Source organism: Maniola jurtina, chromosome 21 (genome assembly GCF_905333055.1).
Source record: "Maniola jurtina chromosome 21, ilManJurt1.1, whole genome shotgun sequence".
Classification (NCBI taxonomy): domain Eukaryota; kingdom Metazoa; phylum Arthropoda; class Insecta; order Lepidoptera; family Nymphalidae; genus Maniola; species Maniola jurtina.
In genome coordinates this window covers 349,626-373,943 of record NC_060049.1, presented here as the reverse complement: position 1 = coordinate 373,943, position 24,318 = coordinate 349,626, and the positions used below count along the sequence as shown (strand labels likewise).

Sequence of the window (24,318 nt, the reverse complement as noted above, 5' to 3'; positions counted from 1 at the left end):
TATCATACATGCCATTATTCTTGGGAAATTCAGTTTGAAATTAGTTCATTAGTTTCCTGTATGGAATCTAGAACGCATACACCTTTCTATACTTACTAGGAAGTTATATTGGCTGTGTATTGGGGGCGACTGCAGGGGATGCGAAAGAAATCCATATTCCTTATCCTAATTCCTTAGGTAACTTAGGTAATCCTTAGTATTATGCCATTTTATTTAATCACTAGCTGATGCCCGCGACTTCGTTCGCGTGGATGTAGGTTTTTTAAAATTCCCGTGGGAACTCTTTGAGTTTCAGGGATAAAAAGTAGCCTATGTGCTAATCCGGGGTATAATCTATCTCCATTCTAAACAGCCCAATCCGTCCAGTAGTTTTTGCGTGAAGGTGTAACAAACATACACACACACACACACAGACACATACAAACTTTCTCCTTTATAATATTAGTGTGATTATCTTGTAATATGTAGATCCTACAACATATTTTGTAAACTTATTTTATTTCTAGCTGATGCCCGCGACTTCGTTCGCGTGGATGTAGGTTTTTTAAAATTCCCGTGGGAACTCTTTGAGTTTCAGGGATAAAAAGTAGCCTATGTGCTAATCCGGGGTATAATCTATCTCCATTCTAAACAGCCCAATCCGTCCAGTAGTTTTTGCGTGAAGGTGTAACAAACATACACACACACACACACACACACACACACAGACACATACAAACTTTCTCCTTTATAATATTAGTGTGATTATCTTGTAATATGTAGATCCTACAACATATTTTGTAAACTTATTTTATTTCTAGCTGATGCCCGCGACTTCGTCCGCGTGGATTTACGGTTTTCAAAATTTCGCGGCAACTCTTTAACTTTCCGGGATAAAAAGTAGCTTAAAAAGTAGTAGTAAACGGATTTGACTGTTTGGAATGGAGACAGATTATACCCTGGATTAACACATAGGCTACTTTTTATCCCGGAAAATCAATGAGTTCCCAAAATCTATATCCACGCGAACGAATTCGTGGGCATCAGATACATAAACTTTTACAAGCTTATCTGAAGGTCCAGTTCCAACAGTTTGTTCGCAGCGAGCGTTGATAGCCGCTCCCTACATTCTAGTTGCTAAGTTGTTAAAAGTTACGAACTCGAAATCGACTCTGCATCTAATTAATTTTGTTATTTTGTGCCGGCATTCAAACTAACTATATAATTGAATTATATACAGTATTCCTTTGTGGAATAAGTTCTCCTTATAAGAATTATAAGTTTTCCTTTGTGGAAGTTGTCGGCTTATATATTTTTAAGCTTTTTACTAGTTTGACTTGTTCGTATGTCGTTAGTATGGGAATTTTCACTTTTTAACCCCCGACCCAAAAAGATGAGTGTTATAAGTTTGACGTGTGTATCTGTGTATCTGTCTGTGGCATCGTAGCTCCTAAACTAATGAACCGATTTTAATTTAGTTTTTTTGTTTGAAAGGTGGCTTGATCGAGAGTCGAGTTCTTAGCTATAGTAATTGAAGAAAATTGGTTCAGCCGTTTGAAAGTTATCAGCTATTTTCTAGTTACTGTAACCTTCACTTGTCGGGGGTGTTATAAATTTTTAATTTACACTTGATTTATTACCTGTGTTTTAAACAACCAAAGTTGTTATAGTTTTGTTCAACTAGTTTGTAATGATGGGGTTGGGCGTTAGCATATAGCCCCTTAAAAATATCTGATCCAAAGACTTTTGGTTTATATTTAGTTTTTCGGATTTCTCCATTTACTTATGCTATAAGACTGTGAAAGCGCTATCCAAGTCAAAAGTCCTACAAATATTTGCGAATGTAATTAAAAGTTGTTCAACTACGTTAATTATAAGTTAATAGCAATCCGCCCGGCTTCGTACGAGTGGAATGTAGGCACTATTGTGGTGTCAGTGTGGAGAGATTTTTGTTACTAACCCCCGACCCAAAAAGAAGGGTGTTATAAGTTTGACGTGTGTATCTGTCTGTGGCCATCGTAGCTCCTAAACTAATGAACCGATTTTAATTTAGTTTTTTTTTTTGTTTGAAAGGTGGCTTGATCGAGAGTGTTCTTAGCTATAATCCAAGAAAATCGGTCCAGCCGCTTGAAAGTTATCAGCTCTTTTCTAGTTACTGTAACCTTCACCTGTCGGGGTTGTTATAAATTTCAAAACACTTGTTATGAAAGCTCTCAGTCGGTTTGATTTCTTCGGACATCTTGAATAATTACCGTCATATTTCAACAAATTAACAGAAAACAATATTAAACTGTACATAATATACAAACCTTTGTCTTGAATTACTCTGTCTATTGCTGAAAACCGCATTAAAATCCGTTGCGTAGTTTTAAAGATCTACAAAAGAGCATACAAATAGAGTGGACAACGGTAAAAAGCGACTTTGTTTTAAATTATGTAGATAGAGATAACAAGTGTAAATTAAAAATTTATAACACCCCCGACAAGTGAAGATTACAGTAACTAGAAAAGAGCTGATAACTTTTAAACGGCTGAACCGATTTTCTTGGATTATAGCTAAGAACACTGTCGATCAAGCCAACTTTAAAACAAAAAAAAAACTAAATTAAAATCGGTTCATTAGTTTAGGAGCTACGATGCCACAGACAGATACACAGATACACACGTCAAACTTATAACACCCCTCTTTTTGGGTCGGGGGTTAAAAAATTGTTTAATATTATTTGTTTAAAGTAGATACATTGTTTTTAACCCCCGACCCAAAAAGAGGGGTGTTATTAGTTTGACGTGTGTATCTGTGTATCTGTGTATCTGTGTATCTGTGTATCTGTGTATCTGTCTGTGGCATCGTAGCGCCTAAACGAATGAACCGATTTTAATTTAGTTTTTTTTGTTTGAAAGGTGGCTTGATCGAGAGTGTTCTTAGCTATAATCCAAAAAAATTGGTTCAGCCGTTTAAAAGTTATCAGCTATTTTCTAGTTTTCTTGTAGAAAAGAAGGTTAGATAACCCTTAGGTTCATAATATTCAAGTGTCAATTGACAAATGTCAAGTTGTCAAGATGGACGTTGCCTAGATATACATAATTATTTATTTGAAAATGATTTGTCGGGGGTGTCGAAAATTTTTAAATTACACTTGTAGTTACTTTTAATATTAACTGTGAGAAATAGTTGATTTAATTTTGCGTAGCCTACCTTTATTATGTTTGTCTACAATATTTACCTGTAGAAATGAAATCATAATAATCTTATTATTATGTTGGTATGTGTTTGGAAAAATATGTAATATTAAAGGTATTTGGCCAGCAAACATGTTATTCACAAAATGTTACATAAGTATGAATTTAGTTGGAGGTTTCATGTTCATAATAATTTTATTAATTTTATTTGGATAAGATGTACACACTTATTTATTTTTTTGCCACCAAAATGTCCAGGGCTGAGTCTATGGAGCGTAAGTAGGTACCTATTTAAAACATACCTAGATAAATCATTGCAATATCTTACAAGTGTAAATTAAAAATTTATAACACCCCCGACGATCCAAAGTATTTGAGTTTTCCAAAACATCATTTTCAAATAAATATTTATGTATTTAGGCAACGTCCATCTTGACAGCTTGACATTTGTCTATTGACATAATATTATTAAGAACCTAACGGTTATCTAACCTTTTTTTCTACAAGAAAACTAGAAAAGAGCTGATAACTCTTAAACGGCTCAACCAATTTTTTTAGATTATAGCTAAGAACACTCTCGATCAAGCCACCTTTCAAACAAAAAAAACTAAATTAAAATCGGTTCATTCGTTTAGGCGCTACGATGCCACAGAAAGATACACAGATACACAGATACACAGATACACAGATACACAGATACACAGATACACAGATACACAGATGCACAGACACACAGATACACAGATACACAGACACACAGATACACAGATACACACGTCAAACTTATAACACCCCTCTTTTTGGGTCGGGGGTTAAAAATGCTTCAAACATAATATGTACTCGTAGTTACAAGTGTAAATTAAAAATTTATAACACCCTCGACAAGTGAATGTCACTGTAACTATAAAAGAGCTGATAACTTCTGGATTATCACACTATCACACTAATATTATAAAGGCGAAAGTTTGTATGTGTGTGTGTGTGTGTGTGTGTGTGTGTGTTTGTTACTCCTTCACGCAAAAACTACTGGATGGATTGGGCTGAAATTTAGAATGGAGATAGATTATACTCTGGATTAGCACATAGGCTACTTTTTATCCCGGAAAATCAAAGAGTTCCCACGGGATTTTTAAAAAGTACATCCACGCGAACGAAGTCGCGGGCATCAGCTAGTACAATAATAAAGCTAGTTGACAAAGGATTTTTGAAAATTCAACTCCAAGGGGGTAAAATATGGTTCGAAATTAGCGTAGTCGCGGGCATGAGCTTAGTGATTTTGTAAGATACCCTAGGTAGGTACTAGGTAGGTATATGGTAAAAAGGTCCTCCGCCAAATTAGGGGATCATAATAATAAATCTTATTTGAAACGAAACCGGTCGGTGGACATTGACAAATTACTTTCAATGGCATTCTCCCTTCGCCTCTTCATCCGACGCAGTAACCTTCATTGCTGAGGGTTGTGAACTTTACCTATCCAACGATGAAAATTCTGAGAACCTCGCTGGTACAGTGGTAAGTGCTGTGGTCTTATTAGTGGGAGGTCCCGAATTCGATCCCCGGTAGGGGTTTGGCTTTTAATAATTTCTAAATTTCTTGTCTGGTCGGTGGTAGGCTTCCACCCTACTGGCTATACCGAGCCGCCAAGCGATTTAGCGTTCCGGTACGATGCCGTGTAGAAACCAAAGGGGTATGGGTTTCATCTTTGACCGTATCATCACTTACCACCAGGTGAGATTTGAGATTGCAATCAAGGGCTATCTTGTAATGAATTTTAAAAAAAAACGCCTTCCGTTGCAGAGGTCTGGGTTCCGTACCCGTAAGGTACTAACGGGACCATATTACGTGCTATTACCACATGAGTAGATATCTGTGTTATTACTAAGCCTCCGCTGTCCGTCCGTCTGTCCGTCTGTCTGTCTATATTATTATGTCTGTCTGTCTGTCTGTCAGCAGGCTGGATCTCACAAACCGTACCTAATAGGTAGAGTGTTACAATTTTCACAGAGTGTATATTTCTATTGTATTCTCCATGTTAATTAAAAATAAGTAAAAAGTAGACATATCGTGTACAATGTGTGAAGTTTAAATACGGAACCCTCCGTGCAGGGCGCCAGCCAGGTAACCTCCCAGTGTGCCTGGATGCTACTGGTCCCTTTTGGATGCGACCGAGGGGAAGAGCAGTGTTCGGGCCGGTGCGTCCCGGTAACATGGCTAATAATTTCTCTTCGGAGATATTGTTGGCTATGGGTAATGACCTGGCAGGGGGGGAGGTTTCTCCCCGTGTCCCTCTGACTAGCAGAGGGCACAGTGGACGAAGCGTAGGAAGGGACGCGGGCGACGTGCGCGTCCCAGGGTCGGGGGACGCACTTCGTTGGTGCGTCCCGGAGGTGCGGTGGTGGGGACCGAACAGGTTCCCGGTGGAGGGCTGCCTCGGCAGACGTCGCTGGCTGGGTCGCGGTTGTTTGCTTCGGCGTTCCCGTGACCCAGTCGCCAGGCGACTCGCAGTAGCGCCGCTGGGGCTTAGTGGGTATTCCGGTCGCCTCTCGGCCGGCGAATCCCACATACCCTCCCTCAGCTGGCTGGGTGCTTCACGGCTGGCTGGCTAGCTTCTGGGGGGATGCGTAAATGCATTCCCCAGCGTCAGCAAAAAAAAAAAACCCTCCGTGCGCGAGACTGAGTTTTTTTATATACATAAAGCTTGTACACAATTTTAATGATGTTGTAAAACTTTATAATGACATCGAGCCCAGTATTAAAACACCAAAGAGTAAACATTCATAACAAAAAACCGTGACGAGGTTAGAAAAAGAGGTTATAAGAATAGGTACATAATATAGAGGCCATAAAGAGAAAAAGCGAATATTGACACGCGAGAGATATTAATAATTTTAATTGGACATTTAATGATTTCGGTCCAATTAAAATCATGATGATGATTTTTACGAAATTAAACAGGATAGGTACCTCTGAAACTTTCTCTTCATAATTAAGTAGGCATCCATAAAAAATTATGTATTTTCCAAAAGTTACTTACTTGTTAAAAATTAAGTATGTAGGTACTAGGTACCTAATCTACAGTATCTACCTAACTAGTTAGCTAAGGTTAACTATAAACTGTTTGATTCATAAGTTTATTTATAAGTTTAAAATATGTAGGTAATCTATATTTATCTAAGGATAGGTATATATAATATATAGGATATCTGTGGTATAGGATTGCTTGTTGTTTGTCTGTCTGTCTGTCCGTCTATCGTGTCTGTCAAGAAAATCTATAGGGTACTTTCCTTTGACCTATGTCATTATAGTTTTTAACCCCCGACCCAAAAAGAGGGGTGTTATAAGTTTGACGTGTGTATCTGTGTATGTGGCATCGTAGCTCCTAAACGAATGAACCGATTTTAATTGGCTTAATCGAAAGTGTTCTTAGCTATAATTGAAGAAAATCGGTTCAGCCGTTTGAAATTTATCAACTCTTTTCTAGTTTTCTTATAAAGGTTTCTGTGTCGGGGTTTTTTTTTTAAATTTTGAGTTATGTCATGTCTCGGTTTTGCGCTATTCATATAGTATCGTTTTACCAATAATTCTATTATTTCCCAACAATATCATCCGAGCGTGGTTGACTGCGCACGGGGCTTACCTCAGATCCGACCCTTCCCAACTTTTCCCTAAACTCCTAATCCGAGGTTTGGCTTCAAAGGCGTTCCTAAACCGCTATCCGTCTGTATCATTCTCGGCTAAGCTAGGCAAATAATATTATAAACTTACAACGTTATTTTTTGAGTTCCGTATCTCAAAAGGAAAAACGGAACCTTTGTCGGAGAACTTAGACGATCATTAGAAAAAAACTCAAGAAGAACTTACCAAACTGAATTATCATCCGTAAAATGCCAACTTCAGGAGAAAAGCAAAACTATTACTAAGTATGTTACGTGATGATGATGATTAAGCAAATGGATTTCCTTATTCAATGTGACGTTTCTATTCAATAAATAGAATTTGTTTGTTATAATTGGGTTAAATATTTGGTCCCATGTTCTCTGTTGTATAAATAAATAATTAGGCGAGTGGGATAGCACCAAGTTTTAATTAGGTACGCGGCCTCCCACGTCAACGTATTGTGCTGAAACCATACTTCCGGCATAGATCCAGCTCAAAGGGAGACAATTTGGAACTTCGGAACTTAAAACAAGAGAACTTAGAACAAGAACAATCCAAGTTTACAGAAGGTTTACAGCTTTAAATGTACATTTGTTTCGAATAACTCAGCGTAGCATTATGACTTACTAGCTGATGCCCGCGATTTTGTTCGCGTGGATGAAGGTTTTTAAAAATCCCGTGGGAACTCTTTGATTTTCCGGGATAAAAAGTAGCCTATGTGCTAATCCAGGCTATAATCTATCTCCATTCTACATTTCAGCCCAATCCGTCCAGTAGTTTTTGCGTGAAGGAGTAACAAACATACACACACACACACACAAACACATACACAATCTTTCGCCTTTATGATATTAGTGTGATTAGTGTGATAGTACCTATACTGCTGAAAAAAGCATCATGCTCCTAAACGGCATTAGGGCCTACTTAGGTAACAAGGACACTTAATTTAGTTAAAATTAAAAACTCGACATAGGCATACAAAGTTAAGCTATATCAGTTTATCTAGGTTTATGGTATATGGCAGGCAGCGGTAAAACCTTTCTACTTGAATTTTACTTGTTCTCTTCTTTGTACGTTTTGCCAACGTCACTTTATAAAGGTAGAGATAAAGAATCGCCGAGCCCTCCGAGGCATGTTATTTTAACTTCATAGACAAAGAGTCCACCTACGAATTTTTTTTAAAAGAAAAATAAAACCGACGAATTACATACGTCGCGTAGTCGACGACTGAGTCGCCGGGCGACTAGTCCGGTTGACTAGTCGCTCGGCGACTCGGTCGCCGGGTAATCCTGCTTTATTTGTTGTGTATATACGCACATGGTCTGCTGAAAATTCCCTTTCCGTGAAAACCAAACTGCGAAATATCAGCGCTAATAAATAAATAAAAATAAAATTTAATTATGATTACTTATGCTCGAGATAACTTGATTAGTTAAATTAACGTAGCAAACGATTGTAAGTGCACCCGGGTAAGGTTCTCTATTAAACTGTGTTTTTTTTTTTGGTTTTTTTTTGTGCTTGTTACGCGATTACTCCGCTAAATATGAACTGATTTTGATATTTTTTTGTTTTGTAGGTCATACCTACGAAGTGGCCTAATTTTAGTTCGGTGAAGATCTGATGTATATCTTTGGAGGTAGAGAACAGAACTCTTCTATGGATAAGAGTAAATTGCTGGCGATCGGTGTAATAGCTTAGTAAACAGTAGGTTTTTTACCAGGTATAGCATATTTTAATACACTGGGGCCACAAAAAATTGTGAAAAAAAATACTGACTCCAATAACCACAATCATTAAAAAGTAAAAATAATTTAATTTATTACTGAATATATTATGTATACAAGAGTAAATTTTTCATCGGTGGGCTCTTGGTCATCAAGGCGGTAAATATTTGATAACGAATTTGTGTTCCTCAAAACATTTGTCATAAAATCCGCTTTGACACGACTTGGGCCTTTGAAAATGCTATTACGACTTTGGTGCTTATAGTCTTTATAATAGGTACGGACGGAAGGTTTTACTTGAAAGCAGATATTATTTGGAGGTTTTGGTATCCATAAATAGAACATTGTTGGGGTGATTCATTTATTTTTCTTGTTTTTTACGGTTTATACGTCAATCACAATAATTCTGAGACCGTATGTCCCAAAAAGAGGGGTGTTATAAGTTTTACGTGTGTATCTGTGTATCTGTCTGTGGCATCGTAGCTCCTAAACTAATGAACCGATTTTAATTTAGTTTGTTTTTGTTTAAAAGGTGGCTTGATCGAGAGTGTTCTCAGCCATAATCCAAGAAAATCGGTTCAGCCGTTTGAAAGTTACCAGCTCTTTTCTAGTTACTGTAACCTTCACTTGTTATATTTTGGTTTATAAATTTTATTGGTGTTATAAATTTTTAATTTACACTAGTGTCCGATGACATCAAGTTCTATTGAACAAATGGGACGTATCTACCCGATACGTAAATATTTTCTCCTTGCAACTTGTGTTTTACCTTGCTATGTGACGTTATTCGTTTCGAGCTCTGAGATCTGAATTTTCTCGGATTCGGTGGGAGCCTAACGTTTTAAGGCTTCTTCGTTTTACTAGGAAACCAAATAAAAGAGCATATTACTTGTAGATACCTACAAGTAATATATGAGTTGTTTCAGAACACATTCAATTTATGCATAAATTCAAAAGACTAATCTAAACTTGCGAAGGAAATAGAAAAGTTTTAATCTTCTAGAAGGAATATACTCGTATTATAATAATAAGTATAAGATGAAAATGCACTCCGAGCACTGAGGAAAATATTATGAATACCTAGTAGGTATAAACTATGGAAGTAATTTAACATTTTTCATCTTTTATGTCCCATTCCATTTTTATTAGGGTTCCGTACAGTCGTCTTAAAGCCGCAGTATTGAACTATTTTCAAAAATTATAGCCAGTGTTACTTGGGATAATGTAAGGATTCTCACGAGACGCCAATAGATACCTCATATTATATCCATATCTGTTCAGGCGTTTAGAATTTATGGTGGAATAAAGATACTCTCATACATACACGAACCCTGAAAACATTACACTCTTTTTTTTGAGTGTAAAAAGGTTTTACTGCTACCCAGATTTAAATACCTAAGAAGTTAATTGAGAGAAAATCTTGAAAATTAAAAGCATTAGTAGAAAGAAAAAATTGATTAACCCCCGATAAGGAAAAAAAAACTTTCGGTATTTAAAAATAATGACCCTGAAGCTATTATATAGAAATCGTCCGTAGGGTACCTACGGGACGCTATTGACGAGTTTTTATACAACAATAGCTGGCTTACTACTAGGGTTGGATAAAAAACAGTTTAAAAAAACCATTATTCGTATTTAAAACACATTTAAAACATGTTTAAAACTATTTTTTCAGAAATAAAAACATGTTAAACATAACCCTACTTTTTAAAGCGTGCTACAGCTTCATTAGATGGTCTTAGGATCTCCAACAAACACCAAGTAGGTACCTAGGTACCTTATAACGAAAACTTGACTGAAATACACGCCGCGCCGTTGAGATAAAGCCTTATGAACAAACTTCTTCCTTTTAGTTCAAAAGTGTCAAAGCCTTTAAAACTTTATTAGCATCTTAGTCGCTGAGCAAAAGTCGCCGAAAATTGAAAAATATAAAGTAAGAATTTATGGGCTAAGAGCCAGCGCGTGCCAGACCTTCGTTATTTTATAAAAACTGAAAGTTTCTCTGCGTACAGTCCCCAATATAGGGAGGAACAATCAGTGACTATGAAGTTTGGATAAAAGTGTAGAAAAATCTTACGTCAAGTATAAACTTTTAAACTTAAAGCGCATCTGGCAGGGCGTTGCCACGACACTAAGTGTCTGGCAATGCATGACGTGATTTCTAATACTATTTCGAAGAAAATATTATAAAAACTAGACTTTATAGTTTAACGTAAGATTTTTTCTGTTATCTCCCAAAGCCGCCATAATCCAAACTTCATAATCGCCGATCGTTCCTCTCTGTGTTGGGAACCAAACGCAGAGTAACTTTCAACTTTTATAAAATAACGAAGGTCTGGTACGTGCTGGCTCTCTCTCTACTAATTTTGAATTTCATAAAGTCTTCCTCGTTTCAGGTAAAAGAATTGTGTGATAGATATTTTCCCAATAAATGCTGTGGTATCCGATAGCAATATAAATGCAAAGTAAGTAGTTGAATTATAGACTATACATTCAGCAATGCAGTAACTTTTAACATGGTATAAATATTGTAAATACCTAGAACCTAAATACCTTTCAATCATTGAAAAGAGCAACCGCCGAGTTTCTTGCTGGCTCTTTTCGCATTACGAACCGATGGTAGATGCATTTTATGATTCAAAAGAATTTGTGAAAGTTTGTTTGAATTAAAAATATTTTGATTCAACTCTACTTTTACGTAAGAGATTTTTAGTACCTACCTACAATTATTATTATAGTATAGTATTTAATTAATAATTAATATATCCCGTAGATAAAAGTTCCTTCTTATTTTGTAGTGCGGAAAAGAGTGTTAAAACGTAGGTAGTCAAACGGAATTCTTCAAAGGGTTCGCGGTGTTTGTGTTGGTTTTAAATTCTATTTCACGGAGTGTAGGTTTGCCCACGCTAGAAAAATTTTCATTTAGGTAGGTAGCTAGATGCTTTCACAAGCGTTCTTGTATGTTCATGTAAATAGATACTAGGTACCGTAGACCGCTTTGATATAAGTTACGGTTGCTACACGTGATTCAAAGAACTAGGTAAACGAACATTTATATATATTTAAAATTAGCTAATGCCCGCGACTTCGTTCGCATGGATATAGTTTTTAAATTGCCGTGAACATTCTTTGATTTTCAATGTGCGGGCTGTTTTTTTTTTTTAAATTTAAAGACTAGTGCTTGGCTGTAATCAGATCTGGTGGCAAGTGATGATGCAGCCTAAGATTGACATGTGGATATGGATGGATACTTAAATAAATCCCAGAAAATAAGTACCTAACGTCTGGCGACACTGGGATCTAGGGCCATAATATTATATGAGGAGTGGTTCGACGTTTTTATCGAAGGATGGAAAGTGAAATCTTAATCTCTTTCCATTATTCGATAAAATGGCCAATACAGCGTTTTGTAATTTAGGGTTGTTTCGACGAATGGCAAAATAAAACCTCAGCAATTTCGCGAACGGCTTCAATCTGGCGCAGAAGGACGCGGGACGTTCAATTTAGGTGAATTGCTCTTTATGTCCAGACTCCAGACTAGTGAAAAGCGATCATATAGCGAGCCGCCCCGGCTTCGCCCGACTTCAACTAATATGCTCGCCACTTCCGCGTGTTCGACATACATTTTTACATAAAGGATTTTAAATAAGAAAAAGTCTTGTAAAATAAAAAGTTTATTTAATTCGTAATTATTTTACAAAGATGTATGATTAAGTTACGATAGAGAAACATATTATTTTTTACAATTTACAAAATCTATGATACCTAGACAATATAGACATGTATTAATTTCTAATCAAAATCTTACATGAAGAATTTTCAGTAGTGGACTAAGAGCCTGCGCGTGCCAGACCTTCGGTATTTTATAAAAGCTGAAAGTTATTCTCTAACAGGGAGGAATGATCAGTGACCATGAAGTTCAGATCGTTGTGGCATTGGAGAAAGCAGGTAATAAATGTGTAAAAAATCTTACGTCAAAATATAACATCTATTTTTTTTTATATTTTCTTCGGAATAGAATTAGAATCACGTCAGAGACTTGCCAGACACTTAGTGTCGTGGCAACCCCTTGCCAGACACCCTTGAGGTTTAATAGCTTTTATAAAATAACGAAGATCTGGCACGCGCTGGCTCTCTCTCTCTGTAGAATTTCTATAAGATTGTACATCTCACAAAACGTTGATAGAATTCGAGTATCAAAACACTTTAGTGTTCAAGTAAAATGAATCATAACACCTTTGTATTAAAGCTCAAGTTCGTGCATACATCTACAGCCAGCGCGACAAGTGGAAACCTTATGGTATAAAAGTCGGTGATACTGAATTTTTCATTTTAAATCAACAACCGTTAGGTCCATTTTGCTTTGACATATTCACTTGAATTCTATAAACGGCTTTTAAAATCCCGTACAAAACACGCAGTTAACATTCGACCACCGACGAAGGCGGACGTGTTTTTTAAAATGGCGACGCTTTACAGTTCACAGTCGTATCTCCGACTGTAATCCTTCAGCATCAGCTGGCTAGCCTCCGTGTTGTTCTTCCTCCACACACAAGTCTCTCTTCTATTATACTCCCTCCATCTCTCGCTGTATATGTTGCTGCTATCACTGGCGCAGAAGCTGCTCCGCCTCGCGCGGTGCTCAGTTCGACTTCTGCGCTCGTGGCTCTGGGACCTGACCCGCACTAGATGGGTGCCGTCGGAAGTGTGGTTCACCATGGTTTCCCTGATGCTGGAGTGGTCTCGGTAGCGACTCTTCTTTCTGCGTACTCTCTTGCAGCATAAGGTTTCTTTGAAGGCTATTCTGTATCTGTGAAAAACGTAATTTTTAGATATTATAACAACGTGAGAAACAATTTAATATACCTAGTATTTTGTGGTGTAAAGACGCAAAGCACAGCCGCTTATCAACTTTTTAGAGTCGTCTTTTCCTTATTTTCTTTGAGGGTATATAATTTTGGTTGCAATAATAAAAATATAAACGTGCTACATATATTTACTGAGCATAAAATAAAGGACCCCTACAGCAGTTTTTATCTTAGATACAGAAATTTCATCAACGAAATCGCTGAATTTGCGCAGCCTAAAATCGATTGCCAAGGCCTCTGTCTAGGGGCCAGGGCATAAAGGCATTATGGTATTATAAGGCATTATAAAATTCCAATACTATATTCAACCCAAAAAAGTCATGTGAAAATCGTTAAATTACTTTTTAATGAGATAGTTTTTGTTAAATTCTGAAAAATTCTATGTGACTTATAATTTTACTAGCCGATGCCCGCGACTTCGTCCGCGTGGATTTAGGTTTTTCAAAATCCCGTGGGAACTCTTTGATTTTCCGGGATAAAAGGTAGCCTATGTGCTAATCCAGGATATTATCTATCTTCATTCTGAATTTCAGCCAAATCCGTCCAGTAGTTTTTGCGTGAAGGAGTAACAAACATACACACACACACAACACACACACACACACACATATAAACTTTCGCCTTTATAATATTAGTGTGATGCGGTTTTTTAAATGAGATAAAACATACTAGATATCCACTTTGAAAACGTGACGAGTAACATCTAGTACCTATAGTTCCGAAAGCAATAAACGCTTCCAAGCTAAAGGCACATAGGCCTTGATTACACATCCTAAGCTCTGGTTAGCGCTCACTTTGTGCATGCCAAACAGTAGGTTTAACTTAACTTTTCAAATAAACACGACAGTTTGTATAAGGTCCAGTTGTATATATATATATAGCCGGTTAAAGTTGTGTTATGGTTACTGTTCAACTTTGACCACAATAAAAAGCCAAGAAGTTGTTAAAGTTGGTATACACTATACATTCACGATTGCATGATTTTAATTTAAAGGTCAGTCAAATAATTTATTCAAATTGGGTACCACAGTATACCTACTTTTTACCCGACTGCGGCAAAGGGGAAGGGTTATGATTTTACCAGTCTATATATGTGTTTATGTATGTTTGTATCCAGATTCGTGTGTTCCACCGTAGCGCCTAAACTATTAGGCCGATTTTGATGAATGAGGTGTCAATCGTTTCGTCGTGAAGGTCCGGGTGACATAGGCTACACTTTATACGAAAAAATTGACCTAACGGATGTTACATGAAAAAAAGTGGGGGTCTTTAAAAATTTTTTTTGCTATTGTATGTAGTGGTATGTCAAATGAAAGAGGAAAAAATACTGAGCTCATGAATATAAATGTACTACAACATTAAAATATACCAAGTGACAGAAAAACAATTTAACTATAACATTTCTCGGGTTTTAGCTCTCAACTTTATCTTGTGGGTTAATAAGTAATTACGCCAAAAACTAGGACAAGTAAGAGGGGAAGATGTTGGAAGTGATGAAGCCTCACCTGTGGCTCATGATGTTGTATAGGATCGGGTTGACGGTAGCCGAGATGTAGTAGAAGACTCCAGCGGCCAGGAATAGATACTCGTTGATGGTGTGGTAGTGCCTCACGTCGGTGCCGTAGATGAAGAACAAGCGTTGGAAGTGGAAGGGCGCCCAGCACACGAAGAAGGCTATCACCACTGCAGCTGTGGACAAAGAAAACAAGTGTAAATTAAAAATTTATAACACCCCCGACAAGTGAAGGTTACAGTAACTAGAAAATTATTTTAGCTAAGCTAATTTTAGCTAAGATTATAAGCTAAGAACACTCTCGATCAAGGCACCTTTCAAACAAAAACTAAATTAAAATCGGTTCATTAGTTTAGGAGCTACGATGCCACAGAGAGATACACAGATACACACGTCAAACTTATAACAGCTCTCTTTTTGGGTCGGGGAAAAATATAGAATCCTATACACGCAACTTCTGTCATAAATTGATAATTGAGGTACCAAGTACCAAGTACCAATTGTTGAATTTGGGGACCCAACTCGTCAACCCTGGTGCTATAAGGAATCGCACTCCTAACTCGTGGTGATTCCACGGGATCTTTAAGCAATCATCCGTGACGTATTTCGGTGCTTTTTCATACGTACAGATACATACAATACATACAATAATTATCGTACCTCTCAATCAAGGGCGGATCCAGCTTTGGCGCCAGGAGGGGGTCACATAGTCGTGGTCAAGTCAAGAACTTATAATTTAATTTTGATAACAATAGATACAAGTAAAAAGTAGGTACATAAGTCACGCAGCACTCTTTCAGTGAGTAGGTACCTACATATCTACCTAGGGGATTTGTTTGGGGGGGGGGGGGGGGATCCGGAGAAAAAATCTTCTACTCGACTTGACGGGGTGAATACCCCGTTGCTTAGTGGAATTTTACCTTTCAATTTGACCAAGATTGATTGAAGAATTGAACAAGATAGAATGCAACAAGAAATATGAGCGCGAGCGCAGCGAGCGTAATTTTTCTGTTACAGATAAAAAAGCGAGAGATGAACGAGCTCAGCCATAAAAAATGATATGTTTTAAAGCACCTCACTCTACTTTTCTCATGAAAAATAAAGATTTTTCTAGGGATATTCAAAAATGTAATTTCATGCGCACGAAGTTCCGGGTAACTACTAATACAATAAAAGCACGAGCGAAGCGAGCGCGAAATTTTTATGAATTGTATTTGCGAAATAATATTGGCGAAAGTACTTTTCAGGGCTTATCTTTTTAGGTAAAATTTGGTACTATTCAATGGTACCTTGCATTGTATACCTAGGTATTTTATCCCAAAAAAACTGAGTTTCCACGGGGTTTGAACGAAGTTCCGGTAATCAACTAACAAAGTATAAAAGCGCGAGCGAAGCGAGCGCAAATTTATTGATAGATTTACAAAAAACTTGTAAATTCGAGAACTAACTAGTATATTATGCATTTTGAAAACAATTTCTTTTGGCTACGGCCATGTTAACAATAATAACATTTAAGTTAAAACACACGCACTGGAATAATGAGAAACTGATTACTTACCATTTCTTGTAAATAATGAATTTGCAGCAACAATTTTGAAGAATACTTATTTTATTTTATTTATTACGGTATAGTTACATGGTACACTCATAAACACATTAGGTATAGGTAGAAAGAAATTTTAGATTTTTAACTTAGAACTAACTATGTTATGATATTATGTTGAAGTTTAGTCGTTCCGATTGAGGTTAGGTCTAGCTAGACGTTACGTACTAAGGAGTCGACAAGCGCAAGCAAGTGTGGCGCGGTAAAATTCAAATTTTCGATGCGTTCGTTCCCAAACGTTTGCCATCATACAAAGTTATTATATTACATAAAAATTAATTAAATATTGAAGGTATGTAATTACATAAAATACGTATGGTGACAAAATATATAAATAAAATCATTATGTTCAATTAGTGGTCCACCGAAGTCCTGGAACCAGCTCAGGGGGGGGTCATGACCCCCATGACCCCCCCCCTGGATCCGCCGTTGCTCTCAACCAAAACATTCGACTCCGCGCGGATAGTGGAGGGAAGGGTCAGCCAGCGCATCTTTAAACTGGGGAACTCTTTAAACACAATATTAGGCGAAATAGGAAACATATCACCCACGTGTACCAATAATTTCGGTCGAGCGTACTGCGTCCCCTGTTTTTACGGGTACCTTGCATCCCGGGGACGGACCACAACGGAAAGACTACTTATTTTTTGTTCTGGAAAATCAAAAGCTCCGAAAACCTAAAAACCTAAATCCACGAGAGCGAAACTGCGGGCATCATCTAGTAAAGTAATAGACATGATATCTGTCTGTTATCCTCATCTAATTCTAAATAGATGTCTTTGTCCTTACCCAGCATCCGAATGATGTTCTTCCGGGACTGCGCCTGTCGCGCCTCGCCGTGCACGCTGCCGTTGACTCCGTTCAGCGTGCCCGGGCTACCGGGGGTGTGGGTGTGCGTGGACCTGGACAATACACGACAAATTAATCTTTTCCCCTCATTAGCTCAAAAAGGGCGCTTTGCTGTCTAAAAACAGTAAGAAAAAGTGTTGTCTCAAGAAAAGTTCAAAATCTTCTACGCCTATTTTTCATACGCCAAAATTTTATTCTATAAAACTTTTTAAATTCTTTATTTTATTATTTAATTAAACTATCGACTTTCAATAATTAAAATCTGTATTTTAAAATCTTGTATTTTTTCGCTATTGAAATAAAAGATTGTATGTATCACACGATAGCAAAGTTTTTATTTCTTGTACCTTTGAATCCCTCGCTACACTCAGGATTCTAACTTAGAATAACTCTCTACGCTTGTGATTCTATTATAGAATCCTTCACCCGCTCGCGGTTCAGACTAGGCACTCGCAACAAAAATGAACTTTGCTATCTCGCAGGAGGGCGCCTAATCGGAATTTGCTCTTGGCGCTTTTCCGGCAAAATGGCAACTTTTTGGTGCACATCGGCCGTCCATTGTGCCAGATCCTTTTTTCTACGCACATGCAAACTGTGGAACCTACTCCCTTGGGCGGTGTTCCCACCAGATGACAACATGTAATTATTCAAGGGGTGGACCAACCAATTCCTGGAAGACCAGCAACACATTGGCAGTTCCTCTGGTGATGCAAATGGGCGGCGGTAATCACATAGCATCAGGTGGATTATTAAGTGATATTTAATTGCTTAAAACGCACATAACTCCGGAAAGTTAGTGGTGCGAGTCTGATGAGTATCTGTCTGTTAAGCTATTACGGCTTAACTACTTAATTATATTATTAGGTATTTCCAACATTAATTTTGTAATTAATAATAATTATTAATATAATAATTAATCTTATTTATTCTTTAATCATCTTTTTTGGAGCGATCCCCGCGCTCTACTGAACCGCGTACTTCCATAATTCATGAAGCTTCAATTACTTTACTGAATACATTTGCATCAATGTACTCTCATCAACTTTTTCCTCCCGTTTTTTCAACTGACGACGCGAGGCGTTGTCGCAAAATTAGTTTTTCATTAAAAGAGCAATAACGTTCTCGTAATTGTTGGTAAGGGTCTCTCTTTTCACAGCTAGTATGGGAAAAATCAGGTGAAAAGCAATTTCATATATTGTAACACTTGCTACTTTAGTAGCCTGTGAAAAATCATGAAACACAAACATCATATGAAAATCACCTGCGAAATCACTGTGATTAAAAATTATATTTTCACTAAGTTAAAAAATATCAACTCCTAAGAGGGCTAAAATAAATAAGGGGTTGAAAGTTTTTATAAAGGTCCTTAATTTATTTTAAGCTATTTTCATGAAAATTGGTATTTGAGTTCTCGGTTACGAATGAAGAAATAGATAGGTGTTTCAGGATTTTTGGAAATTCTACCCCCACACCCGAAATACAATTATAAACACATTAATAAATGCCACCCGAGGCCGAGGCAACCAGGGCGGGTTAGCTAATTTTAATTAAAATATTTTTGTAATTTTTATGATGTGTTTTATTTTACCTACACTTCAAGGAAATTCCTTAATATTTTTAGGGTTCCGTACCTCAAAAGGAAAAACGGAAACGGAAATTATAGGATCACTTTGTTGTCTGCCTGTCTGTCTCTCTGTCTGTCCATCGTGTCTGTCAAGAAACCTATAGGGCACTTCCCGTTGACCTAGAATTATGAGATTTGGCAGGTAGGTAGGTCTTATGGCACAAATACAGGAATAAATCCGAAAACAGTGAATTTGTGGTTACATTACAGAAAAAAAAAATTAAAATGTGTTTCAATTTCCAAAGTAAGATAACTATACCAAATGCGGTATCATATGAAAATGTGGAAATGACGAGAATCGGGTGAGACAGGTATTATTATTCCCCACATGCATGGCTAGGCGCTAGAAAGAGACAAAACATGAATGAAGGCTGTGGTGGCTAAAAAACAAGTGCGAGTCAGACTCGCGCACCGAGGGTTCTGTAATCGGGTATTTTTTTCGTCATTTTGCACGATAAATCAAAAACAATTACGCATAAAACAAATAACAATCTGTTTTAGAATGTACAGGTAAAGCCATTTCATATGATATCCTACTTGGTATAGTTATCTTAATTTGAAAATACTAATTATTTGTTCATGAACACATTTTAATTTTTTGTGATTTAAACACAATTTCACGGTTTTCGGATTTTTTGCTGTAAGGCCCACGTAGCTGCCTTTCATGATTCTTGGTCAACGGAAAGTACCCTACAGGTTTTCTTGACAGACAGACAGACAACAACGTCATCCTAGAAGGGTTCCATTTATCCTTTTGAGGTAGGCAACCCTAAAAAGTACAGATTTATTTGTCAATAGAATTAACTTTTACTCAAACAATAGTTCCAAAACAAAGCCATTTCTACATGAAATACAAAGTCATAACCGAAAACAAGTGCTGCAACCAGCAAATCCGCTTACTACAAACTACTGTTTTCAGAAGAACGCTTACAAGCGCCGCTTTCACAGTAGTAATTAAATTAACTGGGACACGAGGGATTTAATGCTTGTTCACATTAACTCGCGGGCGCGGTGGCGGTGCGGCCACGAAATATCAAACATAATATGGCTAAGTACAGAGCCCGGCAAACAACTTGAGTATTTTTAGGGTTCCGTAACGTAAAAGGAAAATGGAACCCTTATAGGATCATTTTGTTGTCTGTCTGTCTGTGTGTCTGTCTGTCCGTCTATGTCTATCGTATCTGTCAAAAAAACCTATAGGGTACCTCCCGTTGAACTAGAATGATGAAATTTGTCAGGTAAGTAGGTCTTATAGCATAAGTAAATGAAAAAATTTGTGGTTACGTCACAAAAAAAATGTGTTCATGAACAAATAATTAGTATTTTCAATTTTCAAAGTAAGATAACTATACCAAGTGGGGTAATCATAATATCTGTACATTCTAAAACTTATTTATTTTTATGCATTGATTTATCGTGCAAAATGTCGGGAAAATACCCGAGTACGGAACCCTCGGTGCGCGAGTCTGACTCGCTCTTGGCCGGTTTTGTTTAGTGATTTTTAATTTTCGTGTACCAAAATTGCAGCTACAAAGTAATAATAAATTAAGTTGCATTACCTCTCTCTACTACCTCTACACAGATACTTATTCTAAACAGAGCTCTACTTACCTCTAAACAGAGCTTATACTCAACACTTACTCTACTCTCTTTCAACAGAGCTTTCTTCCAGCTTCTTCAATATGAAAGAATTCATAGTTGCTTTTCAGGCAAGAATTCAAAGCAGGCACACGTAAACGCTGGGCGGCCAATGTGAACGCGAACTCGCCAAGTAAACCGCGCCCGCGTCCGCCCCCGCTTACGCGCGTTGTATGTGAACAAGCACTTACTCGCAAGCTTTTAATGTAACATTTGTTTTCTGATTTTCACGTTTTCATACTTGCGACATCAGGGTTTTTATGAATCCCATTACATACTGCAGTCGGACTATTTCCAACGAGCGAAAAAATTAAATTAAAACCTGCCAAGTGCGAGTCGGGTAACGCAAAGGGTTCCGTACCTATTCCGTACATGATGATATACGTACCTAACACTTATATTTAAAACGCTTAAATATTTTGTGCAGTATGGAGTTGTATGGCACCGCATTCGCAGTGCGGGTAGGTGAAATTCCGTACGCGGAAAATATAATCGCACGAGTAAAAGAGTGGGCTAGGCCTTAGTCGGAGGGATTAAGGAAATATGGCTAGATTTGGATCGTAGTGGAAAAGTTATTACATTTTTCATATTATATTCCGCCAATCACTCGAACTCATACATATTTTTATCGCTTGGTCGAACGGCTGATCACTTCGATAAAGATAGATCATAGTACAAGTGACTAGTCAGGGTTTGAAGCCAGGGTAGGCATTTAGGTAGGAACCTATTTACAGGCGTCATATTTCTCATTATTGAGAGCCGTGACCGCTTTCATTAATCACATAACGGTAGGAGTTTTCTTGGGATAATAATGCAGTGGGTTTCTAGATCGTTCCGCATTTTTTACTGGCAGGTCAATGAAAATAGCAATTAAATTAATTTAAATAGGGTAGGTAAGCAGTGCTTTTACGCCTCTATGACCTGCACGCCATAATGATGCCCGCGACCTCGACCGCGATTTAGTTTTTTTTAAATCCCGTGGGAACTCATTGACTTTAAAAAGTTACCTATGCCAATTTTTGGAACGCAAGACATATAAATCGGTTGAACGGATGGACCTTTATGAATCCCGTGGAAGCTCTTTGATTTCCCGGGACAAAAAGTAGCCAGTGTATCAGTAGCCATGTCCTTCCCCGGGATGTAAGCTAACACTGTACCAAATTTCATCAAAATCGGTTAAACTGTTGGGCATTGAAAAGGTAGCGGACAGACAGACAGACAGACAGACACACTTTCGCATTTATAATATTTGTAAGTATGGAAGTATAGATTTTGTAAAGTGGTGATAATAAAAAAAAGAATACCCGACTGAGTTTGTGTTGGGCTCTTCTCAGACCTGGGTGCGTTTCGAACCCTCGTAGCTTTAGTTCACCACTACAATCATTGTTTGACAATCAGAAAGTGTACCCAATTTAAACAATTGACTTTGAATTTGACTTTATCCACTATTAAGCATAATCATATTGTATAAAAATTCTTTATTTGCTGAGTACAGGTACAAAAGGTGGTACAAAGAGTAAATGTACAAATGAGTCCAAAAAAATGAGAGTAAAAAAGGTACAAATGAGTCCAATGTATTCAACCATTTCTGGCATGCAAATATAATAAATTTATATAATAATTAGTCAAGTATTGATTGAGTTATTGATTTTTTATAATAAAATTATAACCAAAATCCAAATCAAAATACAAAAAGATACGTACCCCATGACATACCTGATGCGCAGCCCCATCCTGACGTAGAGGCAGAGGATGAGCAGGCCGGGCAGCAGGAAGAAGAAGAAGCTGCTCAGCTCGCAGATGTGCCACGAGGGCAGTTCCAGCATCGCGCAGAACGCCGACTCCAGCGACGCGTTGCCTGATGCTGGTGGAGACAGTAACACTTTATCAAACTGTGATCAAAGATAGAAGTGATAAAGATATGGAAACTAATATTATACAAGTATAAATTAAAAATTTATAACACCCCCGACAAATGAAGGTTAAAGTAACTAGAAAAAAGCTGAAAACTTTCAAACGGCTGAACCGATTTTCTTCGATTTTATCTAAGAACATTCTCGATCATACCACCTTTCAAACAAAAAAAACTTAATTAAAATCGGTTCATTAGTTTTGATTTTAGATTTTAATTTAGTTTTTTTGTTTGTTTGAAAGGTGGCTTGATCGAGAGTGTTCTTAGCTATAATTCAAGAAAATCGGTTCAGCCGTTTGAAAGTTATCAGCTCTTTTCTAGTTACTGTAACCTTCACTTGTCGGGGGTGATATAAATTTTTAATTTACACTTGTTTCGTATAAAATATAGCCTATGTCATCCGGACCATAACAACGAATTGATTGACACGATTGACACCTCATTTATCAAAATCGGCTCGGCAGTTTAGGCGCTACGGTGTAACACACAGAATCTGATACAAACATACATACACATACAGAATGTTTGGTAATTAGTATATAATGAGACACGTACCCATGCTACTTTGATCTGATCAATACAATGCTGCAGTATAATGACGAAATATAATTATAAAAATTTCCATATAAACTTTTAAAAAATAATTATGTCAAAGTTTTCATGGCCCTAAAGTGCCCTAACTCACTGATCGTTGGCCATCTTTAGATAGGCCAAGGCCAACGATCTCAGTGAGTTAGGGCACGTTAGGGCCATGAGAACATGGATATAAAAAATAAAAATAAAATCCTATATATTATAATTATAATCCTTATAATTATAATTTTATTTCGTCATTATACTTCAGCATTGTATTTATCAGATCAAAGTAGATCAAAGTAGCATGGGTACGTGTCGTCATTATATACTAATTACCAAACACCCTGTATACAATGGACAGCTAAAATATAACCCTTCCTTTTGGCTTTCCATAGTGAGGTAAAAATACTTAGCTGATGCCCGCAATTTGGTCCGCGTGGATTTGGATTTTTAAAATCCTAGGCCCTTAACAATAATCATGCCAAAAAAAACATCGCTCCGTTGCTCTGTTACAACGTGATTGCAGGACAAACCAACACACAAACACACTTTTGCATTTCTAATATGAGTAATGCGATATAAATGTTCCACTACATGCAGCGCTATAACTAAATCACCGAATCTAATTGACTCACATTCAAAGCGCATACGCTTAGAATTAAGTCCTTATATTGCAAGCAAGTATAGCCATGAAATACGTACGGATATTTGTAGTTAATCCATTTAAATCCATCTTAGAACTCGATCGCAGCTAAGCAAATACGCTTCGCAAATCTCATCATACTTGATCGATTTCATTATGCAAAATACTTGGTGTTTGATTCCCTAGCTGGCAGATTTGGTGTTACGAAGACTCTAAGTAAAGATGAACTCACACTAGCACAGCTTTGATAGTTCTTAGAAATATAAGTGATTTTCTAAAGATGGTGATAGTAAAAAAAAGAATACCCAGCTGAGTTTGTTGTGGGCTCTTCTCAGACCTGGGCGCATTCGGAACCCTCGTAGCTTAAGTTTTAAGTTCATCACCACTACATCATTCTTTGACAATCAGAAAGTGTACAATAGTACCCAATTTGTATAAATGAAGATATGATAGATTTTTTTTATTCATTATAGTCAAGCGCTTAACCACAATCACACCTGATGGAAAGTGATGATGTGGCCTAAGACGCGTTTATCTAGAAGATACCTATT

General features: G+C 37.2%; 2 protein-coding genes across 3 annotated transcripts in view; one reads left to right on the top strand and one right to left on the bottom strand.

Annotated features, from left to right (window-relative positions):
* Positions 1 to 13,846, top strand: part of LOC123876119 (TNF receptor-associated factor 3) — a 41,074-nt gene extending 27,228 nt beyond the window's left edge. The window contains exon 11 of one of the 2 annotated variants that reach the window (XM_045922263.1): positions 13,798 to 13,846. The gene's annotated coding sequence lies outside the window, so the exon portion shown is untranslated. Of the gene's footprint in view, positions 1 to 788; positions 832 to 13,797 lie in introns of those variants that run through there. The other variant, XM_045922264.1, reaches the window with a different exon arrangement.
* The window catches only part of LOC123876123 (neuropeptides capa receptor-like), a 29,872-nt gene continuing 18,270 nt past the window's right edge, over positions 12,717 to 24,318 (bottom strand). Inside the window, exons 4-7 of the mRNA XM_045922269.1 lie at positions 22,353 to 22,500; positions 17,315 to 17,427; positions 14,915 to 15,098; positions 12,717 to 13,351 (exon numbers count right to left, since the gene is read on the bottom strand). Of these exons, the coding sequence (XP_045778225.1) occupies positions 13,015 to 13,351; positions 14,915 to 15,098; positions 17,315 to 17,427; positions 22,353 to 22,500 (782 nt within the window). The 3' untranslated portion in view covers positions 12,717 to 13,014. The remainder of the gene's footprint in view (positions 13,352 to 14,914; positions 15,099 to 17,314; positions 17,428 to 22,352; positions 22,501 to 24,318) is intronic.